We start from the raw sequence: 25,639 nt of genomic DNA on the forward strand, positions 1-25,639 counted from the left end.
AAAAGGATATAAAGAATATATATATATATATATATATATACACATGTTTATATATATATATATATATATATATATATATATATACATATACAAGTTTAGGTCCCTCCTGTTTCAAACTGAACTTACTTGGCCGGCACCCAAGTCCTTTGGACAGATCCATATGGTTTCTTAGCTTCCAACTTGCAGCAACTCAGTATTAAAAGTAAAAACAGGAGGTTTGCAGCCCACTTGGGTAAAGCACCCTTTTGTTTTTCTGCAGTGTTAGTTGCTCAGTCGCTTCTGACTCTTTGTGACCCCATGCACTGAGGCTGCCAGGCTCCTCTGTCCATGGTATTCTTTAGGCAAGAATACTGGAGTGGGTAGCCATTCCCTTCTCCAGGGGATCTTCCTAACCCAGGGATCGAACTCCGGTCTCCTGAATTGCAGGCAGGATTCTTTTACTGTCAGAGCCACCAGGGAAGCCCGTGTGTGTGTGTGTGTGTGTGTGTGTGTACAACATAATCACTTTGCTGTAGAACAGAAAGCAACACAACATTGTAAATCAACTATACTGCAATAAAAAATGCATCCTTGGTTTTTACTCTTTTAATAATGGTAATAAAGCTCTTTTAAGACATTACTTGACAGATCCCTTATTTTCATGGGATTTGGATGAGAGACCTCATTTGAGTTTTAAGTCCCTATCTTCATAAAGTGTAAAGATTTGGGGGCTTTATAAAGTAGGCCTTATACTCTTCACAGGCATTGTTCTTAATTCTCAGCATCCCTCAGTTCCTGACATTGTACCTAAAATTAAATGGAGTTTTTGTTAGTTATGTGAGAGTTGTAGAAATATCTAGCACTAAAGCACTGTCTGCCCCTGGTATTTCTCTGCATACTGAATCCATTACTCAAATGGGTGTCCCTTTTCCTGGATCTCTGGAAATCGTAATTGGACAGGCTTCTGACCTCCTTGCTGAGTTATCGTTCTTTTTCTCTCTTCTCTCTTTTCTTGTCCAAACTTGAGTTAGTGACCTCAGCTCATTTATGACCAGCCTTTTGATGCCTTTGGCTCTCTCTAACTCAGGAGTCCTTATTCCCAGTTCCATGTGTCAACTCTGGATTTCTTCTTATCCCTAGTTCCATGAACCAAGTTTTAGAGGACCATGAGAAAACCCCATCTTAATGTTCATCTATGACAAACCTAGACAGCATATTAAGAAACAGAGAATTTACTTAGCCAACAAAGGTCCATCTAGTCAAAGCTATGGTTTTTCCAGTAGCCATCTATGGACATGAGAGTTGGACCATAAAGAAGGCTGAGTGCAGAAGAATTGATGCTTTTGAACTGTGGTGTTGGAGAAGACTCTTGAGAGTCCCTTGGATTGTAAGGAGATCAAACCAGTCAATCCTAAAGGAAATCAATCTCGAGTATTCATTCTCAGATGTCAAAAGGAGTGCTCAGACATAGAAGGGGCTCAGGCTTCTTCCCTGGGGTGCACAGTTTCTTCCCTGGTTTGTTGGTCAGGACAGGACTTTTTTTTAAAAAATATTTATTTGACTACGCTGGGTCTTAGTTGTGACATGTGGGATCTATAACCAGGGATGGAACCCTGGTCCCCTCCATTGGGAGTGCAGAGTTTTAGCTGGTGGACTACCAGGTAAGTCCCCAGGACTTTCTCATTCATCTTGGACTCAGCAGTGGTTTAGAAATTGGTCTGTGATCTTTTTCTCTTTTTTTGGTCTGATTTCCTTCTTCTGTCTTGGATACATTTGAAGGCAAGCTTCCTTCTAAGCTAATCTTTGGACTCATTTTTCCTGTTTTGTCAAATGGCATTTTCATCCTCATATTGTGTTATGTGTTTTCTTCTTCGACCATTCATCACTTTAAAAGTATGTTTACTTTCCTGAGTTTTCATTTTCTTATTTTTCTTCTGTCATGTCTAGCTCACAGAGCAACCATCAACCAAAAAGAATAACTTGAGAGACGTGGAGAGATACTTTCTTTGCACTTAGCACCAAATGATGTTGATTTTCACTTATTGAGCATTAGGCACAGGCTTGGGAGGCCAATGGCCTCATTTAAATCCCCAATCCAGTCTTTATTACCTGTCTGACCTTGAACCTACCAGTGAACCTCATCGTGGGGAGAATGGCAGCATCCAGAGAGGCTGACTGCCAGGTTCACATTAATGACCCAGGAGAAGTGCCTGGCCTTCATCTGTTCCTTTACTGCTCCAATCTTTGCCCTATTAATTGAAGAAATGCTGTTATGAACACTTCCTGGAGGTGTGACTGGCATTTTATTCTCCATACAGTTTACAGAAAAGCTCCTTCACATTTTCAGCTTCTTCCTCTGCTTTCTGTCATTCCTAAACCACCCCACTCAACCTGGTATAACTTTTTTTTTTTTTACTATTTATTTATTTGACTGTTGGATCCTAGTTGTGGCATGCAAGATCTTCATTGCATCATGAGGGATCTTTCGTTGCGGTGCACAGACTCTCCAGTAGTGGCACACAGGCTCCAGAGTGTGCGGGCTCAGTAGTTGTCACATGTGGGCTTAGTTGCTCCATGGCCTGTGGGATCTTAATTCCCTGACCAGAGATCGAACCCATGTCCCCTGCATTGCAAAGCTGATTCTTAACCACAGGACCACCAGGAAAATCCCTGGTGTGATTTTTTTTTCCTGGTGTGATCTTAATTGCGTGTGTGTGTGATTCCAGTTTGGCTTATGTGTCTCCTCCAAGCCTGATGCCCACCCCTGACTTCTACCAGTGGAGTTTCTCAAGACCTACTCCACAGCGGATTCTTAGAGTCTCCTACCCACCTCCGCCCACCAACTGTAACTGTATTGCTTAAACATTTCATGGTGGGCATCTCTTCCTGACTTTGTATTAACTTATATTGGGTTATTGTTCTCTGTGTATCTGTGCTGTGCTGTACTTCATGGATGCAGGTATTCCTGGCAGGAATTTGCCTTCTGCTTCTGAAGGAGGCTCATGAGTTGCTGTTGAACAGACGGCAGAGACTGGACGGTTGTTACTTAAAAGTTTCCCCTCAGAAGGTCGAGGCTGAACCTTTTCAGGCAAATCTTGGTTTTTTTATTCTTTCAGGTTGGAATTTTGGATACATCTTTCTAGAGGTTGAAGAGGTAAGTCTAAGCTTTCAACATTCACACTGAGAAAGCCCCAGGAAGTGACTTGAGCCACATTTGGAGTGGCATAACTGGATAGTAGGAAAGTAAATATAACAGAGAGGGAAAAGAGAAAAGACCATCCGAAATCAAGGCAAAAGAGACTCCCCTGGTGGTCCAGTAGTTAAGAATCTGCCTGCCAACGCAGGGGACACTGGTTCTATCCCCCATCTGGGAAGATTCCACATGCCTTGGAGCAGCAAAGCTACTGAGCCCTCTTGCCTAGAGCTCGTACTGCATAACAAGAGAAGCCACCACAAGGAGAAGCCGAGCACCACAAGGAAGACACAGCGCAGTCAAAAATAAGTAAATGCATAAAAGAAATCAAAGCAAAAATTCCAAAGTGTCTCTTTCTCCATGTAATTGCTGGAATGTGGATTCCCTTCCCTCTTCCCCCTCCTCTCTCCCCAAAAGACAAGAGGCCACAGATTGCAATACCAGTGAGGGATAGAGGAGCTCTGGGCATGAGAATTTGATCCCTCATTCAAATGCACACCCCGATGACATGTGTGTCAACTCCTGATGTTACCTCACTGGATAAGTGCTTCTCCAGACCTAGCATATTTTGGTTGAGACATCCAGTCTGTGTGGTACCTGATGGAACGGAAGGTGTTGCCTGCCACCCTGTGGCTGCAGGTGATACAACAGAGGTGTGGGTGGCTGGCTGACTGATTCCTAGTCTTGCCTCTGAACTTGAGTTCCCACATGTGTGGATTTAAGCACTATTTTTCTGAGGAGAGGATGGGGCTCATTTTCCTCATCTCCTCTTGCGGGGCTGTTTCCTGTGTTTATTGACTCTTCATATGTGCCCTCACTTGCTAATGTTATCCATGCTGCCCTCTGTCTATGCATAGGATGGGAAAGGCTCCACACTTGACTCATTTTTCATCCAATGTTAACTCCTGAATATACCCTCCAGGGGTATATGTGGTCTTCCTTCCACAACTAGCATGATCTTCATGTATCCACCTCTCTAAGGATTGTTTCTTTAAGGTGATTTTATGCACAAACTCCACATGTCCTTCCTGTCTTCTGCATCCCCATAAGCACCTCCCCCTGCCCTCATCTAACTGTTTCTTCCCTCTTTCATATCCTATTGTTTTGTTGGTTTTCTGATCAGAAAGTTGACTGCTAGCGTCTTGGTTTTCTGCCTTAATTTATAAGTCATAGATTACTTTCAGGCTAAAAAGTTTTCCTCTAACCACTGTTTTGGTCATCATCATTCACTGGAAATTAAATTTGTAATAATTTGACTCATCAGTGATTTATTTTTTTTAATATTTATTTGGCTGCATCAGATCTTAGTTGTGGCATGAGGGATCTTTCATTGCAGGGCAAGGACTCTAGTTGTGGCACTTGGGCTTAGTTGCTTGGGCTTAGTTGCTCCATGCCATGTGCAATCTTAATTCCCTGACCTGGCATTACAAGGTGGATTCTTAACCAGGGGACCACCAGGGAAGTCCCTCATCTGTGATTTAGACTAGCCCTTCCTCCCCAGTTCTGGAGTTTTGTTCTTCTCTTTTGTGATCATTTTTATTCAAACTTTTGAGCTTACTGAAAGTAGAACTTAAGTTTTTGCCTTTTGTATTTGGCACTGAGGTAACCTCAGTGTTTGAAACCTCCACAGGTTTCAATCTGAAGTATTTCACTATTGTTTCTTCCAGTGATTTTGTAAATTGCAGGTCAGTTTCTCATTTGACTCATCAGTAACACAGTAGTTTGTATGCCTTTTCATTTAAAAGAATATTTTTTCACTTTTTTCTTTTAAACTGATTTTTATCTGATGTTAATTTTAACCAGTTATGTTCCCTAAATAGGCATGACTAGATTTTTTTCCTATTGTGTGTATAATTTAAAGGAATTTTCACATCTCTGAGCCTCAGAATCCAGAAAGGAGTGTGGGAAATAGGACTCCTCAAAGCACAGAGATTAAATCTCAAAGCTCTGAGATTTATTAAGTAAACTCAGGTTCAGGGGTAAAGGGTTTTGTACCCCCAATTCCAATGTGTGGGTTTTTTTTTCCCTCCACATATCTAAGCCATTCTGAGACACCAGATAAGTGTCCTACAATTCAACTCAGTTCTGACACTGTCTACCCAGAGATAGCATCAGATTCCACAGGTTATGGGCTCAGTCCTACAAGACTGTTCCCCTCTCCCCCCACCCAAGACACCAGTCATAAGTCCAGGTTTTCACCTGGGCTTCTAACCAACGGGCTATAGATTGGAGGCCCCAAAGGCCCCCTCCTTGTTTAATTTGTTGGTGTGGTTCAGAGAATATCATTTTACTTACTAGAGAACCAGTTTATCATAAAAGATTACAACTCAGTAACAGCTAGATGGAAGAGATGCATAGGCCAAAGTATGGGGAAGGGGTGCAGAGCTTTCATGTTCTCAGAACACGTGCTTCTCCTGGATCTCTACCAACTTGGAAGCTCTCGAAACCCCATACTTTGGGGATTTTGTTGTTATTGTTTAGTCACTAAGTCGTGTCTGATTCTCTTGAAGCTCATGGGCTGTAGCCCGCCTGACCCCTCTGTCTATGGGATTTCCCAGGCAAGAATACTGATGTGGGTTGTCACTTCCTTCTCCAGGGGATCTTCCCAACCCAGGGACTGAACTGGTATCTCCTTTATTGGCAGGCGGGTTCTTTAAGGCTGAGCCACTGGGGAAGAGGCTTTATTATACAGGTGCAATTGATTAAATCATTGGTCTTTGAAGATTGATTCAACCTCCAGTTCCCCTCCCCTCCCTGGAAAGAAAAAAGTTCCCAGAGCCCCATCATCACCAACCTGCTGTTATGCTTGATTTATTATAGATAACCCATCAGCCTGGATCTCTCTTCTCTGTGTAAACGTCTACACATATCTTGAATCTTGAAGTTGCTCAGTTGTGTCTGACTCTGCAATCCCATGAACTGTAGCCTACGAGGCCCCTCCAATCATGGAATTTTCCAGGCAAGAGTACTGGAGTGGGTTGCCATTTCCTTCTCCAGGGGATCTTCCCAACCCAGGGATCGAACCCAGGTTGCCAGCATTGCAGGCAGATGCTTTACCGTCTGAGCCATCAGGGAAGCCCTTATAAGGATCTGGATTATCTCAGGATCCCACCTCCATGGCTCCCCTTCCCCTTCTAGCCCTTCTCTGACACTTTTCAGTCCCTCCATTTCATTTGTTCTCCTCTCTGTGCCATGACTAAATTTGGGACCTGTTGAGTTCTTTTACAAGCATTCCACATTTATCAACATGAAATCCTTGGGGAAGGCTGTCAAGAACTGGAATAGGGTGCTGGGCTGATCCTCCATTCTGAATTCCTATGCACTGGGGGAGGCTGATATTAACATAAAGGCCTTGTTTTTTACTTCTTCAGACAAAGGGATACTGGAGAAGATTCTGGAGTGTTAAAATTTAGGAGTCATCTTTGAATATTTGCACCATGCTGGTCTAGGAAGTCCCTTTAGGGTGGTACTTTGAGTGGAATGGTTATTAGGGAATTGTGGATGTTAAGGAAGTCAGGAAAGAAAAGGTCACTCACAATTCAACTATTTAGGGTAAGAAAGGCTAGAGCAGAGTGACCCTAAATTCCTAAGACTCACTGTTCTGGAGTGTGTCCTAAAGGACTGGCTACATAATGCCCAGACGTCAAGCCCTCACCTCTGCTCAAAACTACAGGCCAGTAGGTGCCAATGAAGTTCACTGAGCGTCAGATCTATTCATGCCTTACCTTAATGTGGGAATTTTGAGTACAGAATTTAAGGAAGCACCAAAACCAGTCAGTAAACAAGACAAATATTTCACTGTTATCTTAAAAATGACGATGAGCAAAATCCACCCCCCTCACAACTATGATGAACAAAACTGTCAAACTATGCCTCCTCTCCCCCTCACCATCACTACCACCACCACCACCACCACCACCCACCAGCTCGGGAAGTTTCCTCCGAGCGGTATCTGTTCCAGGGATTTCTAGATCGAGCTTTGCCCAAGTCCAGAGTCTCCACTTCTCAAAATCTTGGGCACACTAGACCAGAGCCACTCCCACTGCCATTCTGTGAGCTGGCCCAAACCAATCCTGCTCTCTCCAAAAACAGCCCTGTCTGTAGCGGCGCACCCTCCCACCGTCGGGGCCGCAAAGCCGGTGTTGCTCCTATCTGGGAATCCCAATAGAGTATCACCCGGCAGCCCTATCCCCCAAGTACTTTACTCCGATCCGCTCCCACACCCACTCGGCTCAGGCCCAGCCCGTGACGACCCTGGTTTCAGCTCCGGGAAGCAGACAGCGGCAGAGGCTTGAGTGGGGGAACTTAGATCCCACGCACCGCTGAAGGTCAGCGCGCAGTCTGGCCACACGGCTGCAGGACCTCCTTTGCTAGAATCCTCGGGCATGTCCAAGCTGGTCTGTAGATCTCATTGACCCTCAGCGGGGGAACTTGTGAACCCCGCAGTCGGGCACCTTAACAATGGGCTCCTAAAGTTGGCAGTGTAAAAAGAGGTGCAAACGGCCGTCGCACCTTGCGTGGGAGAAACCTACCCCTCCCTCTTCTCTATCCCAAGACTACACTCCCGAGAGCCCTCCGCGGCCACTTCCGCCGTCCCTTCCGCTCGCCCCTGAGCGTGTGGCGTTGACGTAGCAGGAACAGTTCCGGTTGGTGGATTCCGCCCTTTAGGTTTGTTGGTGGCGACTATATCTTACCATTCGGGTATTTCCCACACCTCTGCTCTTGGTTCCCCAGCTTCATCCTCAGGATTGGCAACGTGCACCCCGAGTTCCCTCAGTGCCCCACAGTCACGGCCTCGTCCATTCAGGACGTTCCTCTGCTTGTCACTGTTTTACTCACGACGGCACAGGCTGCGTCTGTACTCGGGAGCTCTCATGTAGGCACCTCCAGACCATCCATTTTCCTTTCATTCCAACCCACAGGGATAGAGACAAACCCTTACTCCGCTGCTGTGGGACATGGGTTTCACTCTCTGGCCAGAGCTTGGGGCTGAACTTGAGGGGTTCGGTCACCCTCGGCCCTTTCTCCAGGGCGCTGGATGGGAATGGGTTTGTGCTGGTGATTTCTGTGACACTCCCAACCCCCAGCAGTGAGCCTCGGGAACAGACCCAGCCTGCACGTGGGAAGGGTTTTCCAACTAGACATGCTCATTTCTCTTCACATCCTCAGATTTGCCTTCTGAGATTTGCCCTTCTTTAGGGAGAGCACTCAGGACATCAGGAAAATGACCACGGAGCTCCTGAAAGCCCCCCCCCCCCAAAAAAAAAATGGTGAGAATATGTGTAAAATTCCATCTTGGCTGTAGAGAGAATGAATACATTCCCTTTTCTTGCTTTGGAGGCTGCTTTATTGGTTGTTGGGCGAAGCTCACTTTCCTGGTCCTGGAGGAGTGGCTTATTAATACATGGAGTCCCTCGACATTTCTTTCTGCCCCATCCATGCTTCAGTCATCTTCTAATTAAGTTAATTGTGAACAGCTCACATGGGGCATAAATAAAAATGCAGGGATTTCCAGGCTTAATTGTGCAGTGATAAGGATGAAAGGCAGGGACGGCATAGTAACCTGTGGCCTGAAGTGGCTAAGGAGAATTTCTAGGAGTAGGGCTGCCTGAACAACCCCTGAGAATCTGTTAAATTGAAGAGTTGGTGAAGACATACCAGTGGGAAGGGCAGGCATCGTGGTTAGTCTAACGCTGGGCCTCTAAGCACATTGCCCTTAACACAGTGTGGGAAGATTGTATTTTAGGTTGATTTTAAAATATGTACTGATGAAAATATAGACTAGCCACCCATACTTGAAACAGAGAGGAGTTTGCTATGTTCTAACCTGAGTTTAACATTTGCGAGCATTTTCAGCATCTGGCAGTTAGGGAGATTTCACCAAAAGTTCTGGATTGCTTGCCTCTCTGAAAATAAACTACATTGTATTCTGGTGTCGGGTAATTTGAGCTGAATGGTGTCTGCATCACTTGGACAGGTCCTGTAGAGTCTGTTTGTACTTTCCCTAGTATCTTCCATACTGAGGTTGGAACCATTGATAGCTAACATTTTGCGTCTGTCATATTCATTATCTGCTTGGCCCCTGAAGGATTTTCATTTTCCACCTTTGAGTCTGGGTGGCCAGGTTGAGTGCCAGTCTGAGGAGTGTAGACTTTGAGTAGATGGGTTTTGAAGGATGTTGAGAAGGAATTTGATGTAGGAAATCAGAGATATAGGCATATAGGAACTTAAGGGGAAACTGTCTAACCCCAGAGAATGGTGACTGTGATGACTTAGACTTAACTGAATGTGACTAACATTTATTGAGCACCAACACAGTTGCTAGACTGGTTTACTATCATTGTTGATATGCACTTACTTGGTTTTTTCAGATCTGCCTTCATTGTCTTGATTTATTCTTAACCTTGGTCTCCGTAGTAAAGATATAGTAAAGATATACAATTTCCTGGGCATTGTCAGAACAACTGTGAGAGTTGTGTGTTTCTCATTTGTTAAATAGTTTATTCATTTGAAAAGTGTCAGTACCAAGAATGCATAAAAAATCTGGGGGCATTTCCAAAGGTAACATTGAATCTTTTATGTGTACTTTCTTCACCACTCATAATGTTAATAGGGAAGCATTCTGATTTTCTGAGAAAAGCCAGAAATTTGTATGAGCTGACTTTTTCCTTTTCCTGCCCTTAAGATTAAAAAAAAAAGCATTATGAAAACTTGATCAAAGTGCACAAGCATTATTCTGAATGGATAAGTGGTTTAGGATGAAAGCTCTGTGCCTAAAGGAGTACCTGGCACACATGATATGTTTGCTGCATGACCTTAAATAAATTAACTTGAAGGAACTAAGTCACAAGGGAGTTTCTGTTGTTTGTTTTGATATGCTATTTGGGGCATATAATTAACCACATTTCAGGAAGGTTGGGATGGATTCCAGGTATTCTAACATGCATGACATCTGAATTCCAGAAAACAACTTCCGAAAATCCACAATAGGATGTTAATTATCACCACCTGAGAGGATAAATTAGAATTTGTAACAAATGAGTTGGATTGGTTAGGCATATGATGTTACTAATTCTTAGCATTTTCTCAGTTGATTCTGTTGAGCAAATTTGCTGAATGTATACTGTTTACAGAAACTAGATAGACTACATCCAGTTATGGATAAAATACAGCCTGCACTCCTATGAGTCTTCCATTTTATTTTTAGATTTCTTTATCGTTGGGATTTGGTTTAATTTTATGCATACATACCCATGGGACTTCCCAGGTGGCACAGTGATAAAAGAATTCACCTGCCAATGCAGAAGATTCAGGAGACGTGGGTTCACTTCCTGGGTTGCGAAGATCCCCTGGAGGAGGAAATGGCAACTCACTCCAGTATTCTTGCCTAGAAAATTCCATGGACAGAAGAGCCTGGCAGGATATAGTCCATGGAGTCGCCACGCCAGGAGTTGGACGGGACTGAGTGACCGAGCATACATGCACACATATATCCCTACAGATATACATTTTGACAAATCTTAATGACAAGATTCTATTGTTTTAAAGCTACTGACAGTGTATCTACTCAGACCCATTTTCTTTCTTTCTTTTTTTAAGGTTTATTTATTTATTTTCGGCTGCACTGGTTCTTCGTTCCTGCGAGAACTTTTCTCTGCTTGCAGTGAGTGGGGCTGCTCTTTCTTGTGATACATGGGCTTCTCATTACAGTGGCTATTCTTGTTGTGGAGCACAGCCTCTAGGGTGCACAGGCTTTAAGCTGTGGTGCATGGGCTTAGTTGCCACTCGGCATGTGGGATCTTCCCGGAGCAGGAATTGAACCTGTGTCCCTTGGATTGGCAGGCGGCTCCTTAACTACTGGACCACCAGGGAAGCCTGCAGACCCATTTTCTAACAGGTGAAGGAACAGTCAGAATTTATCCCGCTGAAAGTGATTTCTGTAATAGTGCTTTGAATGAATGATCCTATTGACTGTTTCCCAATTGAGGGGAACATTTAACTTGTTCCCGGTGTTTAACTGTTACAGATAATGCTTCTGTGATCAACTTTGTGCATGAAATTCTTTTATAGATTGGTATTTATCCTCAAAACAAAAATATGACAAGGTGAAGAGAAATAAATGTTTTCAAGCAGTGACCACTCATGGCAGTTGGAGCTTTGGAACCCCGCCTATTCTAAAACATTTGATCTTGTCAGTTATCTCTTCTTTGTTTGAGATTTCCTTTTCCTATCACGTTTGCTTTACACGTTGCACTTATTTTGTTTTTGTTACACTGTGCGGTGTTACATTCCCAGGATAGACCTGCTAGTATAGATCTTTTTCTTCTCTCATGTGAGTGTTCACAATAGTGTCCTGATTTGTTTCCCCACGTTGATGTGTCCCTTTGTTACTCCTTGCATCTGTAATCCTCATTCCCCTTAAACATTAAAGTTATATCACTTTTCTGTTCAGAAGACTTCCTTTGGTGTGTCACAACAGTGTCTTAGATATTCAGTGCAGTCGTCACTTCAAATGTATTCTGTTTCTGGCATCATGTTCTAATTATTCATTCTGAAAGCATGTTTATTGACACCAAAGTGGAATAATCTCATATACATCTTTAATTTAGATAAGTTCACTTTTTAGACACTTGGCTGAAAAAAGAGAGAAAAATAACTTTCAGGTCATTCAGATGAATCTACCCTTTATCACCTATTGACTTTATGCCTAAAAGTGAGGGAGAAATGGGAAGACTGAATCTGTTGCTCTCTAAATCTGTCTCCTTGATTCAGGAAATCCTGCCTGTCTTTTAAGATCTGACTGCCCTCTCATGAAACTGTCTCTGATCTCTATCGTACAGTGACCTCTCTCTCTTGAGATTCCTCTGACGTGGTGATTTACAACCATGACTATTCTTAGGAGCTCTTAAAAGTATAAAAGTCGCATCCCTAAAGAGTCTGATTTTATTGATTTGCAATGGGACCATGCTTGGGGCACTGGATATTACAGTCAGCTGTTCAGTCACTCAGTTGTGTCTGACTCTTTACAACCCTGTGGACTGCATGCAGCATACCAGGCTTCTCTGTCCTTCACTATCTCCCAGAGTTTGCTCAAACTCATGTCCATTGTGTTGATGATGCCATCCAACCATCTCATCCTCTGTTGTCCCTTTCTCCTCCTGCCCTCGATCTTTCCCAGCCTCAGGGTCTTTTCCCGTGAGTCAGCTCTTTGGATCAGAGGCCAAAGTATTGGAGCTTCAGCTTCAGCATCAGTCCTTCCAATGAATATTCAGGGTTGATTTCCTTTAGAATTGACTGGTTTGATGTGCTTGCTGCCCAAGGGACTCTCAAGAATCTTTTCCAGGACTTCCCTGGTGGTCCAGTGGCTTAAGAATCTGCCCGCCGATGCAGGGGACACAGGTTTGATCCCTAGTCTGGGAAGAGTCCACATGCCCGAGCACACAGCTACAGAAGCCTGAGTGTCTAGAGCCCATGCTCTGCAGCAGGAGAAGCCGCCTCGGTGAGAAACCCGTGTACTGCAAATAGCCCCCACTCGCCTCAAGTAGAGAAACCCTGTGTGCAGCAACGAAGACCCAGTGCAGCTATAAATAAATAAATAAAAATTTAACAACAGCAACAAAATGTCTTCTCCAGCACCACAATTCAAAAGCATCAGTTCTTTGGTGCTCAACCTTCTTCATGGTTCATCTCTCACATCTGTACATGACTACTGGAAAAACCATAACTTCCCATAAGATGCTACAAAAAACTTCAACAAACTTTTTGGCCAACCCAGTACTTCGATTCCTCAGGTTTGGGGAGAGCAAGTGGCAGAGTGAGGGAGGGGAAGGACTGAGCCCTGCTGTGAAGTATACATAGCGCTGGGTCATTCACCCTTGCCCTGGAGGCTGAGCTGCTTCTTGTAGAACATTAATGCATAGACCAAATAGCCTCTCAGATTCTTCAAAGTCAGCAAGAAGATTCTATTTTTAGTTTGATTCTTTGTATGTGATGTCGTCCTCCTCTTCCTGCCTAGATTCAAAGCTCCCAATGTGAAAGAACTTTTGTTTTGCTTTTATCCCCTGTAGCAGTAAGCCTAGCATCCTGACAGTGATAGGTGCACAACGATGCTGGCTGGATAGAGATGGGAGAATAATGGTCTCTGGTGCCAAGAGGCACCAAGGACATGTAGGGGAGGAGAAAAATTCTTTTTTTTCATTGGGTATAAATTAGACAAAAGACATTTTTGTGAGAAAAACAGTCAGGAGTTTATTAACGTGCATCATGCATAGACATGGGAGGACTCAGTGATGGGTAACTCAGAAGGGGTGGTTAGGACTTGAGCTTATATAGCATCTTAACAAAATAACGATAACTTTAGAGATGTGACAAGACAAAGGAAAAGGACTTTGAATTTCTAGAGCAGCAATTGTGGGAAGGTATAATAAATATATGCGGGAACTAATGGAAGAAAAGGGCCAGTTAGTAAATGTTTGCTATGTAGATTCCTCTGGTGGGGTCTGTGGGCCGATAAGGGTCTAGAGTTGTCTCTGATGATTAATTTCTGTCCTTCGTAAAATGGGGAAAAGGGACACCTTTACAGACTAATGTTGTGCTTTTAGGCAAATGGGAAAGGGCAGAGAGCTTTTCTTGTGTCTGCTTACTAATTGCCTTCAGCTCAAAATAATTGTTTTATGCCAAAGTGGCATATTTGGGACTGGTGTATTCTGTTCATCATCCATAGTAAAATCCCATGGACAGAGGGGCCTGATGGGCTACTGTCCATAGGGTCACAAAGAGTTGGACACGACTGAAGCGACTTAGCACAGCACGTAGTAAAGTCTAGAAGAAATCTTCTCCACCTCCTCAGAGATGCCTTTTGATCCCTCATCCTGCAGTGTGGACTGGGTGGACTCCTGGATGAACAGGGGTGTGTTTTGTATTAAAAGGCATTCATGGCATTCCGAGATGTGGCTGTTGGCTTCATCCAGGAGGAGTGGAAATTGTTGAGCCCTGCTCAGAGGACCCTGCACAGGGAGGTGATGCTGGAGATTTATAACCACTTGCTCTCACTAAGTAAGAATGACTTTCCCTTAGCACTTAAAATCCGCCCTCAGAATATTTTCTATACATCATGAAGAAAGGCTACTCACAACACAGCTTTGTCTTAGGGTTGAGCTTAAAAACAATAATTTACCTTTGTCCTCACAGTACATCTGGATTCAGTAGAGTTGAAAGCAGATAGATTTGTTCATATTGTGTATGCCACTCTGCATTTTCAGGTCTCTTTCCCAAGTCAGAGGCTTTTTTTCTTTTTTTAATTTTATCTTGCCCCAAACCTAGCAGATTTTTCATTTAGTAAGTTTTGATAGACTCTTTCTCTGATTGCAGTCTTCTTTTAGTACTCAACCCTTCGACTACAGAGAGTTCACTATTCATGGGCCCTTTGTCCCACCCTCTTGGTTTCCCCCCACCCATTTTGGCTAGGTTCTAGAATGGCCCCCTTAAACACATAATCAGAAGTCTCCTTGTTTTCTTTCCTTATGAGCAGACATTCTGCTTTCCAAACCAGAACTCATTTGTATGCTGGAACAAGGGGAAGAGCCCTGGATAGAGGAGAGGCAGCGTTCACTGGGTCTGTGTCCAGGTGAGTGAGGCAGGGTGGTTGGGACCGTCTGCAGCATGGCGGGTAGGGAAGAAGGAGGTACTTTTAGGTACTGGGAGGTAGAGCTTTTCTAGGCCTCTTGGCCCTGGTAAGGCTGCCTGGCATGACCTCCCTTCCAGAATATCATCTTCAGGTAAGGGAGGGGGACTTCTCTGGCTTCTTTGTCTCTTTCCTCCACCAGAAGGCCTGCCTTCCTCTCACTTAGCTTGCTTTCTGCAGGGGATACTTGTGACCAATTCAGTCTGCTGCCATTTTCAGAAGAGGGCTTCATCCTATTTCTTTTTTTCATCTTCTCTATTTGTTTTGTAGTTTAAATATTCACCTGTAGTTTATTTTGTTTTTTCTAAATAGACACCCGTCCCATCTAGGCTGCCACATAACATTGAGTAGAGTTCCATGTGCTGCCCTTGTTGGTTATCCATTTTGAATATAGCAGTGTGTACATGACCATCCCATACTCACTGATTGTCCTTCCCACCAGCAACCATAAGTTCATTTTCTAAGTTTGTGAGTCTCTTTCTGTTTTGTAAGTAAGTTCATTTGTATCAGGAGATTACAAAAATTCTACAAAAATAGTACAAAAAACACCAATATATCCTCTACACACACACATATTACATATTCTCCTCTACACACACACATAAATATATATCGCATATATATTACTACAAAATGGCATCATAAAATCACTTACTGTTTTACTCAGTTTGCTTTATCATTGGCATATGTGTCTCTTGTGAGCGTGCTCGCCCTTCTCCCCCCACCATATGTATGTGTATATATTTATATATATCTTTATGTATATATATTTGGGTATGGAGGTTCACATGTGGATGTGTGTTAAAATATTTTCTAAGAATGGTGATATTTTCATATAACCATGGTATAGTTACCAATTTAAGTCTGTGGCTTGTCTTTTCATTCTGTTAATGGTGTGCTTTCAAGCATAACTTGATGCTTCATGATGATGATGTTTAGTTTTACATTTTGATAATGTTCAGTTTAACCGTTTTTTAAATTAATTGTGCTTTTGGTGGTATAACTAAGAAGTTTGCTTAACGTAGGGCCACATACATTTTTTTTCCCTTTGGTTTCTTCTAGAAGTTTTATACTTTTAGCTTTTACATTTAAGCCTGTGATCCATTTTTAGTTTTTTTTGTTTTTTTTTTTTTTGGTCTTACTGCACGGCTTGTGATATTTTAGTTAGCACTGAGAGCTTAGAGTCTAACCACTGGACCACCAGGGAATTCCCTGTCTAGTTGTTTCTGTTATTGAGAATACAATACTGAAATTTCCAATATTATTGTTGAATTATCTAATTTTTTTTTTTTAGTTCTGTAAGGTTTTTTTTTCATGTATTTTGGGGCTCTTTTTAATTGTGTATACCTTTATAATTGTTAAATCGTTCTGATTTATTGCCCTTTTGTCTTTATGAAGTGTCCATCTTTTTCTCTAGCAATAATCCTTGTCTTGAAACCTACTTTGTCTACTATTAATATAGTAGCCATTCCAGTTTTCTGGTGATTATTGTTTGCATGGTATATCTTTTTTCATCCTTTCCTTTTAACCTACTTGTGGTTTTTGGATCCAAACTGTGTCCCATGTTAATAACATTAATGTTAATGTTATTGTAATGTTAATGTAATGTTAACAATAACGTTAATGTTAATAACACGTTGTTTGATGTTGCTTTTTTAATTTAGTGGGACAACCTCTGCCTTTTGTTTGGAGTGTTCAGTTTGCTCATATTTAGTATAATGATTAATATGGCTAAATCTGCCATTTTGCTATTTTTAAAAATATGTCTCATGTCTATTTTTATACCCCCTTTAATGGCATATTATTATTTTTTAAAAATTTAAGTGTACTATTTTAATTACACTTGATTTTAAATTTGTTTTGGAGTTATTTTCCTAATGCTGCTCTAGGAAATAAAATATACACTTTAGTTTATCCCAATCTACTTATAATTAATACTAACTTAGTTCCAATAAAATATTTATATACATATTATAAAGCCCACAATATAGTATTATATTTATTGCCTTTATAATAGTTTTATGTGTTTTAGAGAAATTAAGAGAATAATATACATGCATTGTCTTTTATATTTACCCAGAGATATTTAATAGTTTCAGTGGTCCTCATTTCTTCTTGTGGATTTGACTTAGTATCATTGTATCTGGTGTCAATTTCTTTTCAGCCTGAAGGACTTATTAAGTATTTCTTATAAGGCATGTCTGCTGGCAGCAGATATTCTGAGTACTTGTTAATCTGAGAATATCTTTATATCAGTTTCATTTTCAAAGATAGGTTTGTGAGAGTTCTTCATTGATAGAAGTCTTTCCTTTTTTATTTCAGAATCTTAAATATGTTATTCCACTGCTGTCTGGTCCCCATTGTCTCTGATGAGTTGTTATTGTTCACTCTCTAACTCTTAGCGACTCCATGGGCAGTAGTATGCCAGGCTTCTCTGTCCTTCACTATCTCCCTGAGTTTGCTCAAACTCATGTCCTTTGAGTCAGTGATGCCATCCAACCATCTCATCTTCTGTTGCCCTCTTCTCCTCTTGCCCTCAATCTTTCCCAACACCAGGGTCTTTTCCAGTGAATTAGCTCTTCACATCAGGTGACCAAAGATGAGAAGTTAACACTAGTCATATTGTTTTTCCTCTTGTACATGTTGAGTCATTTTTCTTTTGCTGCTTTCAAGATGTTCCTTTTGTCTTTTTTTCCCTGATGGCCAACATTTTGGCTATGATGTATCTAGCTAGGGCTGTCTTTATGTTTATTTTGGGGTTTGTTGAGCTTCTTAGATATGCAGACTAATGTTTCTCATTAAATTTGGAACTTTTTAAGCCATAAATTCTTCAGATATTTTTTCCTGCTCTTTTCTCTCTGTCTTCATCTTCTTGAGTTACCATTACACATAGGTTTGGTTTGCTTGATGGTGTCTTACATGTTTCTGGGACTCTGTTTTTCTTCAGAATTTCTTTAATTCTTCTCTTCAGTTTTTAGGTGATTTCTATTAATTTATCTTCAGGTTCATTGGTTCTGTTTCATAGCCAAATTTGCTGTTGTATCTCTCTAGTAACTTTGTAATTTTAGTTATTTTACTTTTTGATTTCAGAATTTCCTTTTGTTTCTTGTTAATAGTTTCTATTCTTGGAACTTCACTGGTGGTCCAGTGGTTAAGACTGAATGCTTTCAGTGCAAGGGGCATTGGGTTTGATCTCTGATCTGGGAACTAAGATCTCACCTGCTGCATGGTGCAGCCAAAAAAAAAAAAAAAAGTTCTTATTTTTTATTGAGATTCTCCATTTTAAGTTATAATACTTACCTTTAATTTTTCACATATTGTTTTCTTTAGTTCTTTGAATATATTCATAATATCAGCTTTGAAGTCTTTTTTTCCTCCCTAAATCAGTTTTCTATTGGCTGTAATTTTTTTCCTTATCTATGTCACTCTTTCCTGTTTCTTTGAAAACTGGATATAATAGATATTATATGTAGCCATACAAAAAACAGATTGCAGGCTGGATTTGGTCCACTGATCAAGTTTACTGTTTCCTACAATAAAAATGTGATGCATAAAGTGAAATGCAAAATAGATCTTGGGAAGGATGGCTGAGTGGGAGACAGCTTGTGATGTAAATATATTATAAATGACCAGTGGACAAAGCAGAATGGCCAAGGCAGCCCTACCTATGACTGAAAACATTCTTTGTTTAGCATGATCAAAGCTAGAAATTCAACCATGTCTCACCTGTCCTTTGGCATTCTCTTTCCAGCAAGCCCTCGTCCAGCCTGTGTGGTTCAGCCATCTCCCTCAGTTATTCTCAAGCTTATGTGCAGGAAATCATCTCCATTCAGGGAAACACTGTTCAGAAGATCACAGACTTCTGAACTTTCAGAAGGAACACTTCCATTTTCACTGCACAGAAGATCAAGTGCAGGAGCAACTCTCTGATCAAACCTGCTCGAGCCACCAAGCAGAAATTCAAGAGAAAGAAGATTCCAAGCTTTTGTTCAGGAGAATAAGCAGAAGCAGTGCTTCAAAGCCAATCTCCAGCCCCCTGGAAGAACAGCCAGTGACATCCAAGGAAGACAACACAGTGGTGGATATAGGGCCCAGCCTGGCCCAGGGGACAGACCTCAAGGAAACAGACAAAATAATTATGTGGTTTAGAAATCTCAAGATTTGGAGCAATCAAATATGGAGAGTTTGGGCTAGGCTTTATCAAGGAGTCAAACCAGCTCAGCCTCCAGAAGACACAGACAAGAGAGACCGCTTACATGTACGCTGAGTGGGAACAAAACTTCAGCAGTGCGTCAGTCCTCATCAAAAACCAAAGGACACATTCTGGGCGAAAGCCTTATGTGTGCACAGAATGTGGGCGAGACTTTACCTGAAAGTCAAACCTCATCACACAGCAGAGGATACATTCTGGGGAGAAACCATGTATGTGCAAGGAGTGTGGACGAGGCTTTACTTGGAAGTCAAACCTCTTCATGTATCAGAGGACACACTCAGGGCTCAAGCCTTATGTGTGCAAGGAGTGTGGCCAGAGCTTTAGCCTGAAGTCAAATCTTGTCACACACCAGAGGGCACACTCTGGGGAGAAGCCTTACATTTGCAAGGAGTGTGGGCATGGCTTTCGCCAGGATTCGCACCTCATCAGACATAAGAGGACATACTCAGGAGAGAAGCCTTATGTTTGCAGGGAGTGTGAGCAAGGCTTTAGCCAGAAGTCACACCTTAATAGACACTTAAGGACACACACAGGAGAGAAACCTTATGTGTGCACAGAATGTGGGCGTCATTTTAGCTGGAAATCAAACCTCAAGACACACCAGAGGACACACTCAGGGGTTAAACCTTACATGTGCCTGGAGTGTGGGCAGCACTTTAGCCTCAAGTCAAATGTCAACAAACACCAGAGGTCACACATGGGGGAGAAGCCATTCTTGTGCAGGGAATGTGGGAGAGCCTTTACCTGGAAATCAACCCTCAATACACACCAGAGGACACACTCAGGGGAGAAGCCATTTGTATGCAGGGAGTGCAGTTGAGTCTTTAATGATAAGTCCACTCGTGTCTCACACCAGAGAACACATTCAGGGGAAAAGCCTTTCATATGCAAGGAGTGTGGTAGAAGGTTTAGCCAGAAGCCAAACCTGTTTAGGCACAAGAGGGCATACTCAGGGGATAGCCCCTCTGTGTGCAGGGAGTGTGGACAGGGGTTTTATGATAAGCTAACTTTCATTACACACCAGAGGGCACACTCAGGGGCGAAACCTCATGTGTGCAAGGAGTGTGGGCAAGGCTTTAGACGGCAGTCACACCTCATTAGACATCAGAGGATACATTCAGGAGAGAAGCCTTACATTTGTAGGAAGTGTGGGCAAGGCTTTAGTTGGAAATCAAACCTCATCAGACATCAGCGGACACATTCAGGAGAGAAACCTTGTGTGTACAAGCAGTGAAACCTTTAGCCAGTAGTCACACTGCACGAGACAACGGAAATCCCATCCAGGGCTGTAGCTTCAGTAATAAGTCAGCCATTGGCTGACTCTAAAACAGAGACATTTGTGTGTGATGGGAGTGTTCATGAGACTAATGGTAAGGGTCAGAATCTCCATTCTACCTGAAGGAGAATTGTTGCTGGCCTGTTTTCAGGGGCTCTGATTTTCCCTACTGGGGATGGTAGATTTTGGAAGGTCTCTCAGGTAACTTGATGGAAAGAGTACTTAAGTAGGTTGAAATTAGAGAATTGATAGAATTCCAATATCCAATATACTTCCCAAGTATACTTGAACACTCCTTCCACAGTAACCTGGATGTTGTAACAGCAGTTTTAGAGCCCATCTCTTGATGTCTGTTTGACCTGAGAACAAGAGACAGAAACCATGGCTGATTTAATGCTGGTTCCACAGAGCATGACCCAGCAGAGTCCACTTCAGTGAAAGTTTGGAACATGGTCAGCTCATGGTGATAAGAGTTAATGCATGGGTAGAAGGTTTTATTATACAAAGGGCTGACAGGTAAGAAAGATTGTAAGTATCCTAGCTCTAAGTTTGGGAAGAGTTATCCATTTTTGAAATATCATATCTTTGCTTGCTTCCTGGGACTCTCTGGTTTCCAGGCTTAATCCATACTGTAGATACTTTTGTTGACTGAGTGTATTTAGACTAGAAATGTATTATGTAGTGTTATAAAGAAAATATGCACACATATACAGAAATGTAAAATGAAATTATTTTCTATTCTTTTTTGAGTTACAACATCCCATTAGCAATTATTAGGTTTAAATTTTTCCAACCATTGTAAAATATACTACTTTTTTGGTTGAGAATAGTCTCTTTTTGGAAATGGCATTGTCCCACAAATTTACTTAGAATCTTGTCCCAAGGCCCAGTTTTTTTCATGAAACTTGACTTGTGAATTATAATTGTGAATTATATTTGGTAAGTTTTCTAAGGATAGGTAGGAAAATACAGGAATTGTATTATAACTTATTTTTTTTATTTGTGTATAGGTATTTAGAATACACCTGAAAGCCATAGAAAACAAAGTATATGGGTACTTAGAAAGTGGTGAAGCAGGATTTCAAGTGCAATACTCAGTGCTTGGCTTTCAGCTTTGTTGTTCAGTCATTCAGTTGTGTCCAACTCTTTGTGACCCCATGGACTGCAGCACGCCAGGCTTCTCTGTCCTTCATTACCTCCCAGAGTCTGTTCAAACTTATGTCCATTAAGTTGATGATGCCATCCAACCATCTTATCCTCTGTTGTCCCCTTCTCCTCATGCCCTCAATCTTTCCCAGCATCAGAGTCTTTTTCCATTGAGTCGACTCTTCTCATCAGGTGACCAAAGTATTGGATCTTCAGCATCAGTCCTTCCAGTGAACATTCAGGGTTAATTTCCTTTAGGATTGACTGGTTTGTTCTCCTTGCTGTCCAAGGGACTCTCAAGAGACTTTCAGTTTATGGAAAAAATAAATAGTGGTCCCAAAGCCTTGATATCCAAAGGAGTTACAGTTAGGGAATCACTGTCTCAAATAATAAGAGGTGTAGAAGTCTTAATTTTTGTTCAAAATCTTAAGTTTGAGTGGAGTGAGCAGAACCTGGTGAAAAATTATGAAATACTATCTTTGATGGAGCAGTTGACCTGGCCTCCACCTCATAGCCCTCCTCATGGTAAATCCTGACCTCATGCTCTTACATTTCCTCAACAGAAAAATATCTTTTGAGTTTTAATCTCTTTAGGTCTTAGAACCTAATTACTCTTTTCCATAAAATCATGTCATGTCACAAACATAAGGATTCCAAAACATACCTTTTACTATTTTTTAACTTTCAGAAGGAACACTTCCATTTGCAGTGTAATTGATTCATAAAAATAAAAGATGTTGCCACAAACTGTTTATAACTCTCAACAGGAAAAAACAGAGCACTGCTGGTGTATGAAGACTTAAATAAATTCAAAATAGATACAAACCATGGGAAACATTTTTATGGAGCAGCAACCAAACAGAAAGACCTGGAAATGTTCTGAGAAAGGGGTAGAAAGAAGCCCTATACTTTGGTGTTCCCCACGCCCACCACTGATTCTTAAACCTCCATCAGGCCTTCTGCTTAGAACTTCTCATAAGAGACAAGAGAAGACAGGTAACCTGAGGTGTCTGTCTGGGCCTACCATTAAAATCTGTGCAAATATAGAAACTGATTAGGAGATAAAACACCACATGGTATTCAGATATGGGAATCCTCAATCTTGTTTTTGCATGTGTGTTTTTTTCTTCAGTCCGTGTCTGGACTAGCTATCCACTACTGCCTCATATTTCATAACCTGAGGTGATAGCTCTAGGTGTTTAAAACAGAAAAATTGCCCCAGAGAAACCACTACCCATCCTGCTAACCTTCTGGTAAGTAGTAGACTACATTGCAGAAAATTTTGAAGAAAAGATGATAAAGAGTATGAAACAATGAATATTGCTTCAAATCTGTAAGTCTGTTATAGTCATCATGGAAATGTTCCATTTTAAAAGGAGTAGCAGTAAATGTTAATGCAACTGTTTAATTTAATTTTGACTTATTATTATGGATCATTGGTTCCCTAAGTGTGATCAGAGGATTTTGGGGGGGGGAGGGGAGCCTTTCAAGTGATCTGCATGGTCAAAACAAATTTCATTATAACACTAAGACATTACTTGCTTTTTTCTGTTTTGTTGAAATTTGCACTGATGGTGCAAAATCAGTCAGCAATCGTGGGTAAAACTGCTGGGCTCTTAGCATGAATCATAGTAGTGACACCAAACTGTTGTTCAGTCGCTCAGTTGTGTCAAACTGTTTGTGACCCCATGAACTGCAGCAAACTGTACTGCTAGCATCATTGTATTTTTTAACCACCTCCTAATTGTGGTCAACAATGCAAGTTTCACTTAAGAATATTCTTCATAAAACAGTAGAATTTTGTTAAATCTTGACCTTTGAGTATAGCATTTTAAAAGTATAATTTAAATTCTGAGATAACTAATGCACAGTTACAAGAAATTATATAGGGAAACCTCATGTATTCTTTACTCAGTTTACTCAAATGGTAATGTCTTACAAAATTATAATATCACAGCCATGATATTAAAATTGGTATGTATACATCTTTTGAACATTTTGTGTGATGAAAAGAGAAATATATATAAAGTCCTTCATGCTGAAGTATGAAGCTGTTTCAAGGAGATGCACTTGTATGATTGTTTAATTTGTGAGCTGTACCAGCTACCTTTTTATGGACACCAGTTTTGTTTGAAAGCTCAGCTGACAACTTTTGGATAAGGTGACTCAGACTTGGATGTTTGGTAGACATTTTGTCAAAAATGAAGTGATTTTTTTAAACAAATTGCCAGTGAAGAAAACTGATGGCAATTTCTGTTAATTTGACTTTCAAACAGAGGATTAGAATACTGAAGAACAAGTTACCTGCCACCAGGAACTTGACAGTTTCTCAGTACTTAGCCCTTTGTGATAAGATTGGTGATGATATTAATGAGCATGATTTTATAATACCATATAATGAAATATGATGATGGAAGATCTGCCTAATTCATTGAACCAGTATTTTGCAAACAGTACATAATGCTGCAAAATCGTCTGTGGGTATATTAAAGTATAAGATTGACAAATGGATTTTAACAAGATAAAAGCTGGATTCCATGATTTTTGATGAAGTATCTAAGGATAATGTTGACAGTTACCTGAAAAGAGTATTAAAACACTCCATTTTCTTACTATATCTACTTGAGGCCAGATTTTATTTATGTCAACACATTGAATGCAGGAGCACATATAAAATACCAACTATATTCTATTAAATTGAATATTAAAGATTTGCAAACACCTAAAACAATGTCACCCTTTTTTTTTATGATGGAAAATGTTCAAATTCAAGTGAAAGTCAAACACTTTATTTTTCACCTTTAAGTGTGTTGTTTCTAGATATTTGTGGTCTATAACCCATACTGAAAATACTGTACACACACACACCAGAAAAAAAGTTGTTTTATAATACCAAACATTTTATTAACATCTGTGCTTTATATAATTTAAAATAGGCATAGAAGAGACAAATGCAAAAAAATGCTTAACACCCACTGACAGATGTAAACCTACAATCTGAGGTATGCTGCTCTATCTAGACAGAACACTGAAACATGGGGCATTTCATTTCTAGAACTAAATGGTATAATTACTTAATGGCTAGGCTTGTGGCTATGTCTCTATTTTTGGCAACCATTTTTTTTCTGTTTTGTTTTTTTAGTCAAAGCAGCTTTATGCTCTTAATCATTTCTTCAGTGTGTCTTTTATATTTGTTAATTTCTGTTAATATTTACTAATCTCAAGCTTTCTTTTTTATTGTATTGCTTTTTCAAGCTTGTTTAATTTGGTTTATTTATTGCCTTTTTACTGTCCTGAAAGTTCATTTCTAAGTGGCATACAGTTTTCATTTTTTATTTTCTTTTATATAAGAATTACTATTTCAGAGTGCTTACAAGTGGCTAGATGGACATATTCATTTTTACAATATCCTAGTATTCAGCTTTTTATCTTGTAGCATTGTAATCAATGTATTTTGTGATTTCTTCCATTTTAGTTCATAAAGTATAGTTTTGAATGTGATTAAGCTTGTATCTTAAAGTATTTAATGTGTGTGTATATATTTTAATAATATTTAATATTTTAATATGCCAAGGTTAACACAAATTGTTGTAAAATTTTATATTTTCTATATAGTTATTTTATTCTCCTTTTGTATTAATGCTCTGTCTTTATTTTTATTTATTAATTCATAGTATGTTTGAGGGACTTCCCAGGTGGTGCTAGTGGTAAAGAACCTGCCTGCCAGTGTAGGAGATGTAAGAGATGAGGGCTTGATCCCTGGGTTAGAAAAATCTCCTGGAGAAGGGCATGGCAACCCACTCCAGTACCCAACCAGTATTCTTGCCTGGAGAATCCCATGGACAGAGGAGCCTGATGGGCTACAGTTCATGGGATCACAAAGAGTTGAACACAACTGAGTGACTAACACTTTGAACTCTTTCACTGGGGCTTCAGCTATTAAAGGACACTTTCTGGGGAGGGGATTGGAGAGGATCTCCAAAGATGTGTTTTCATTTCAAGAACTTCTCTTTACTTCCACATACTCTGAGATCTTGACTTGGGTGCACCTTCCAGATTTTTTTTTTTTTTCTTTTTTTTAACTTTCACTGACAAAGACTCTCCTTGACCTAATTTTAGTCAGACTCCTCAGAACCCTCTTCTCAACTA

General features: G+C 40.8%; 1 protein-coding gene across 1 annotated transcript; it reads left to right on the forward strand.

Annotated features, from left to right (window-relative positions):
* The first annotated feature begins 14,131 nt into the window (after nucleotides 1-14,131).
* ZNF875 (zinc finger protein 875) lies at nucleotides 14,132-24,505 on the forward strand. Its single transcript, XM_065926004.1, is given in 5 exon segments — nucleotides 14,132-14,227; nucleotides 14,703-14,798; nucleotides 18,548-18,697; nucleotides 18,761-18,990; nucleotides 18,992-24,505. Coding segments are annotated over 5 exon segments (1,821 nt in total). The 5' UTR covers nucleotides 14,132-14,193; the 3' UTR covers nucleotides 20,303-24,505.
* Nucleotides 24,506-25,639: the final 1,134 nt, after the last annotated feature.

Source organism: Muntiacus reevesi, chromosome 2 (genome assembly GCF_963930625.1).
Source record: "Muntiacus reevesi chromosome 2, mMunRee1.1, whole genome shotgun sequence".
In the NCBI taxonomy this organism is placed as follows: domain Eukaryota; kingdom Metazoa; phylum Chordata; class Mammalia; order Artiodactyla; family Cervidae; genus Muntiacus; species Muntiacus reevesi.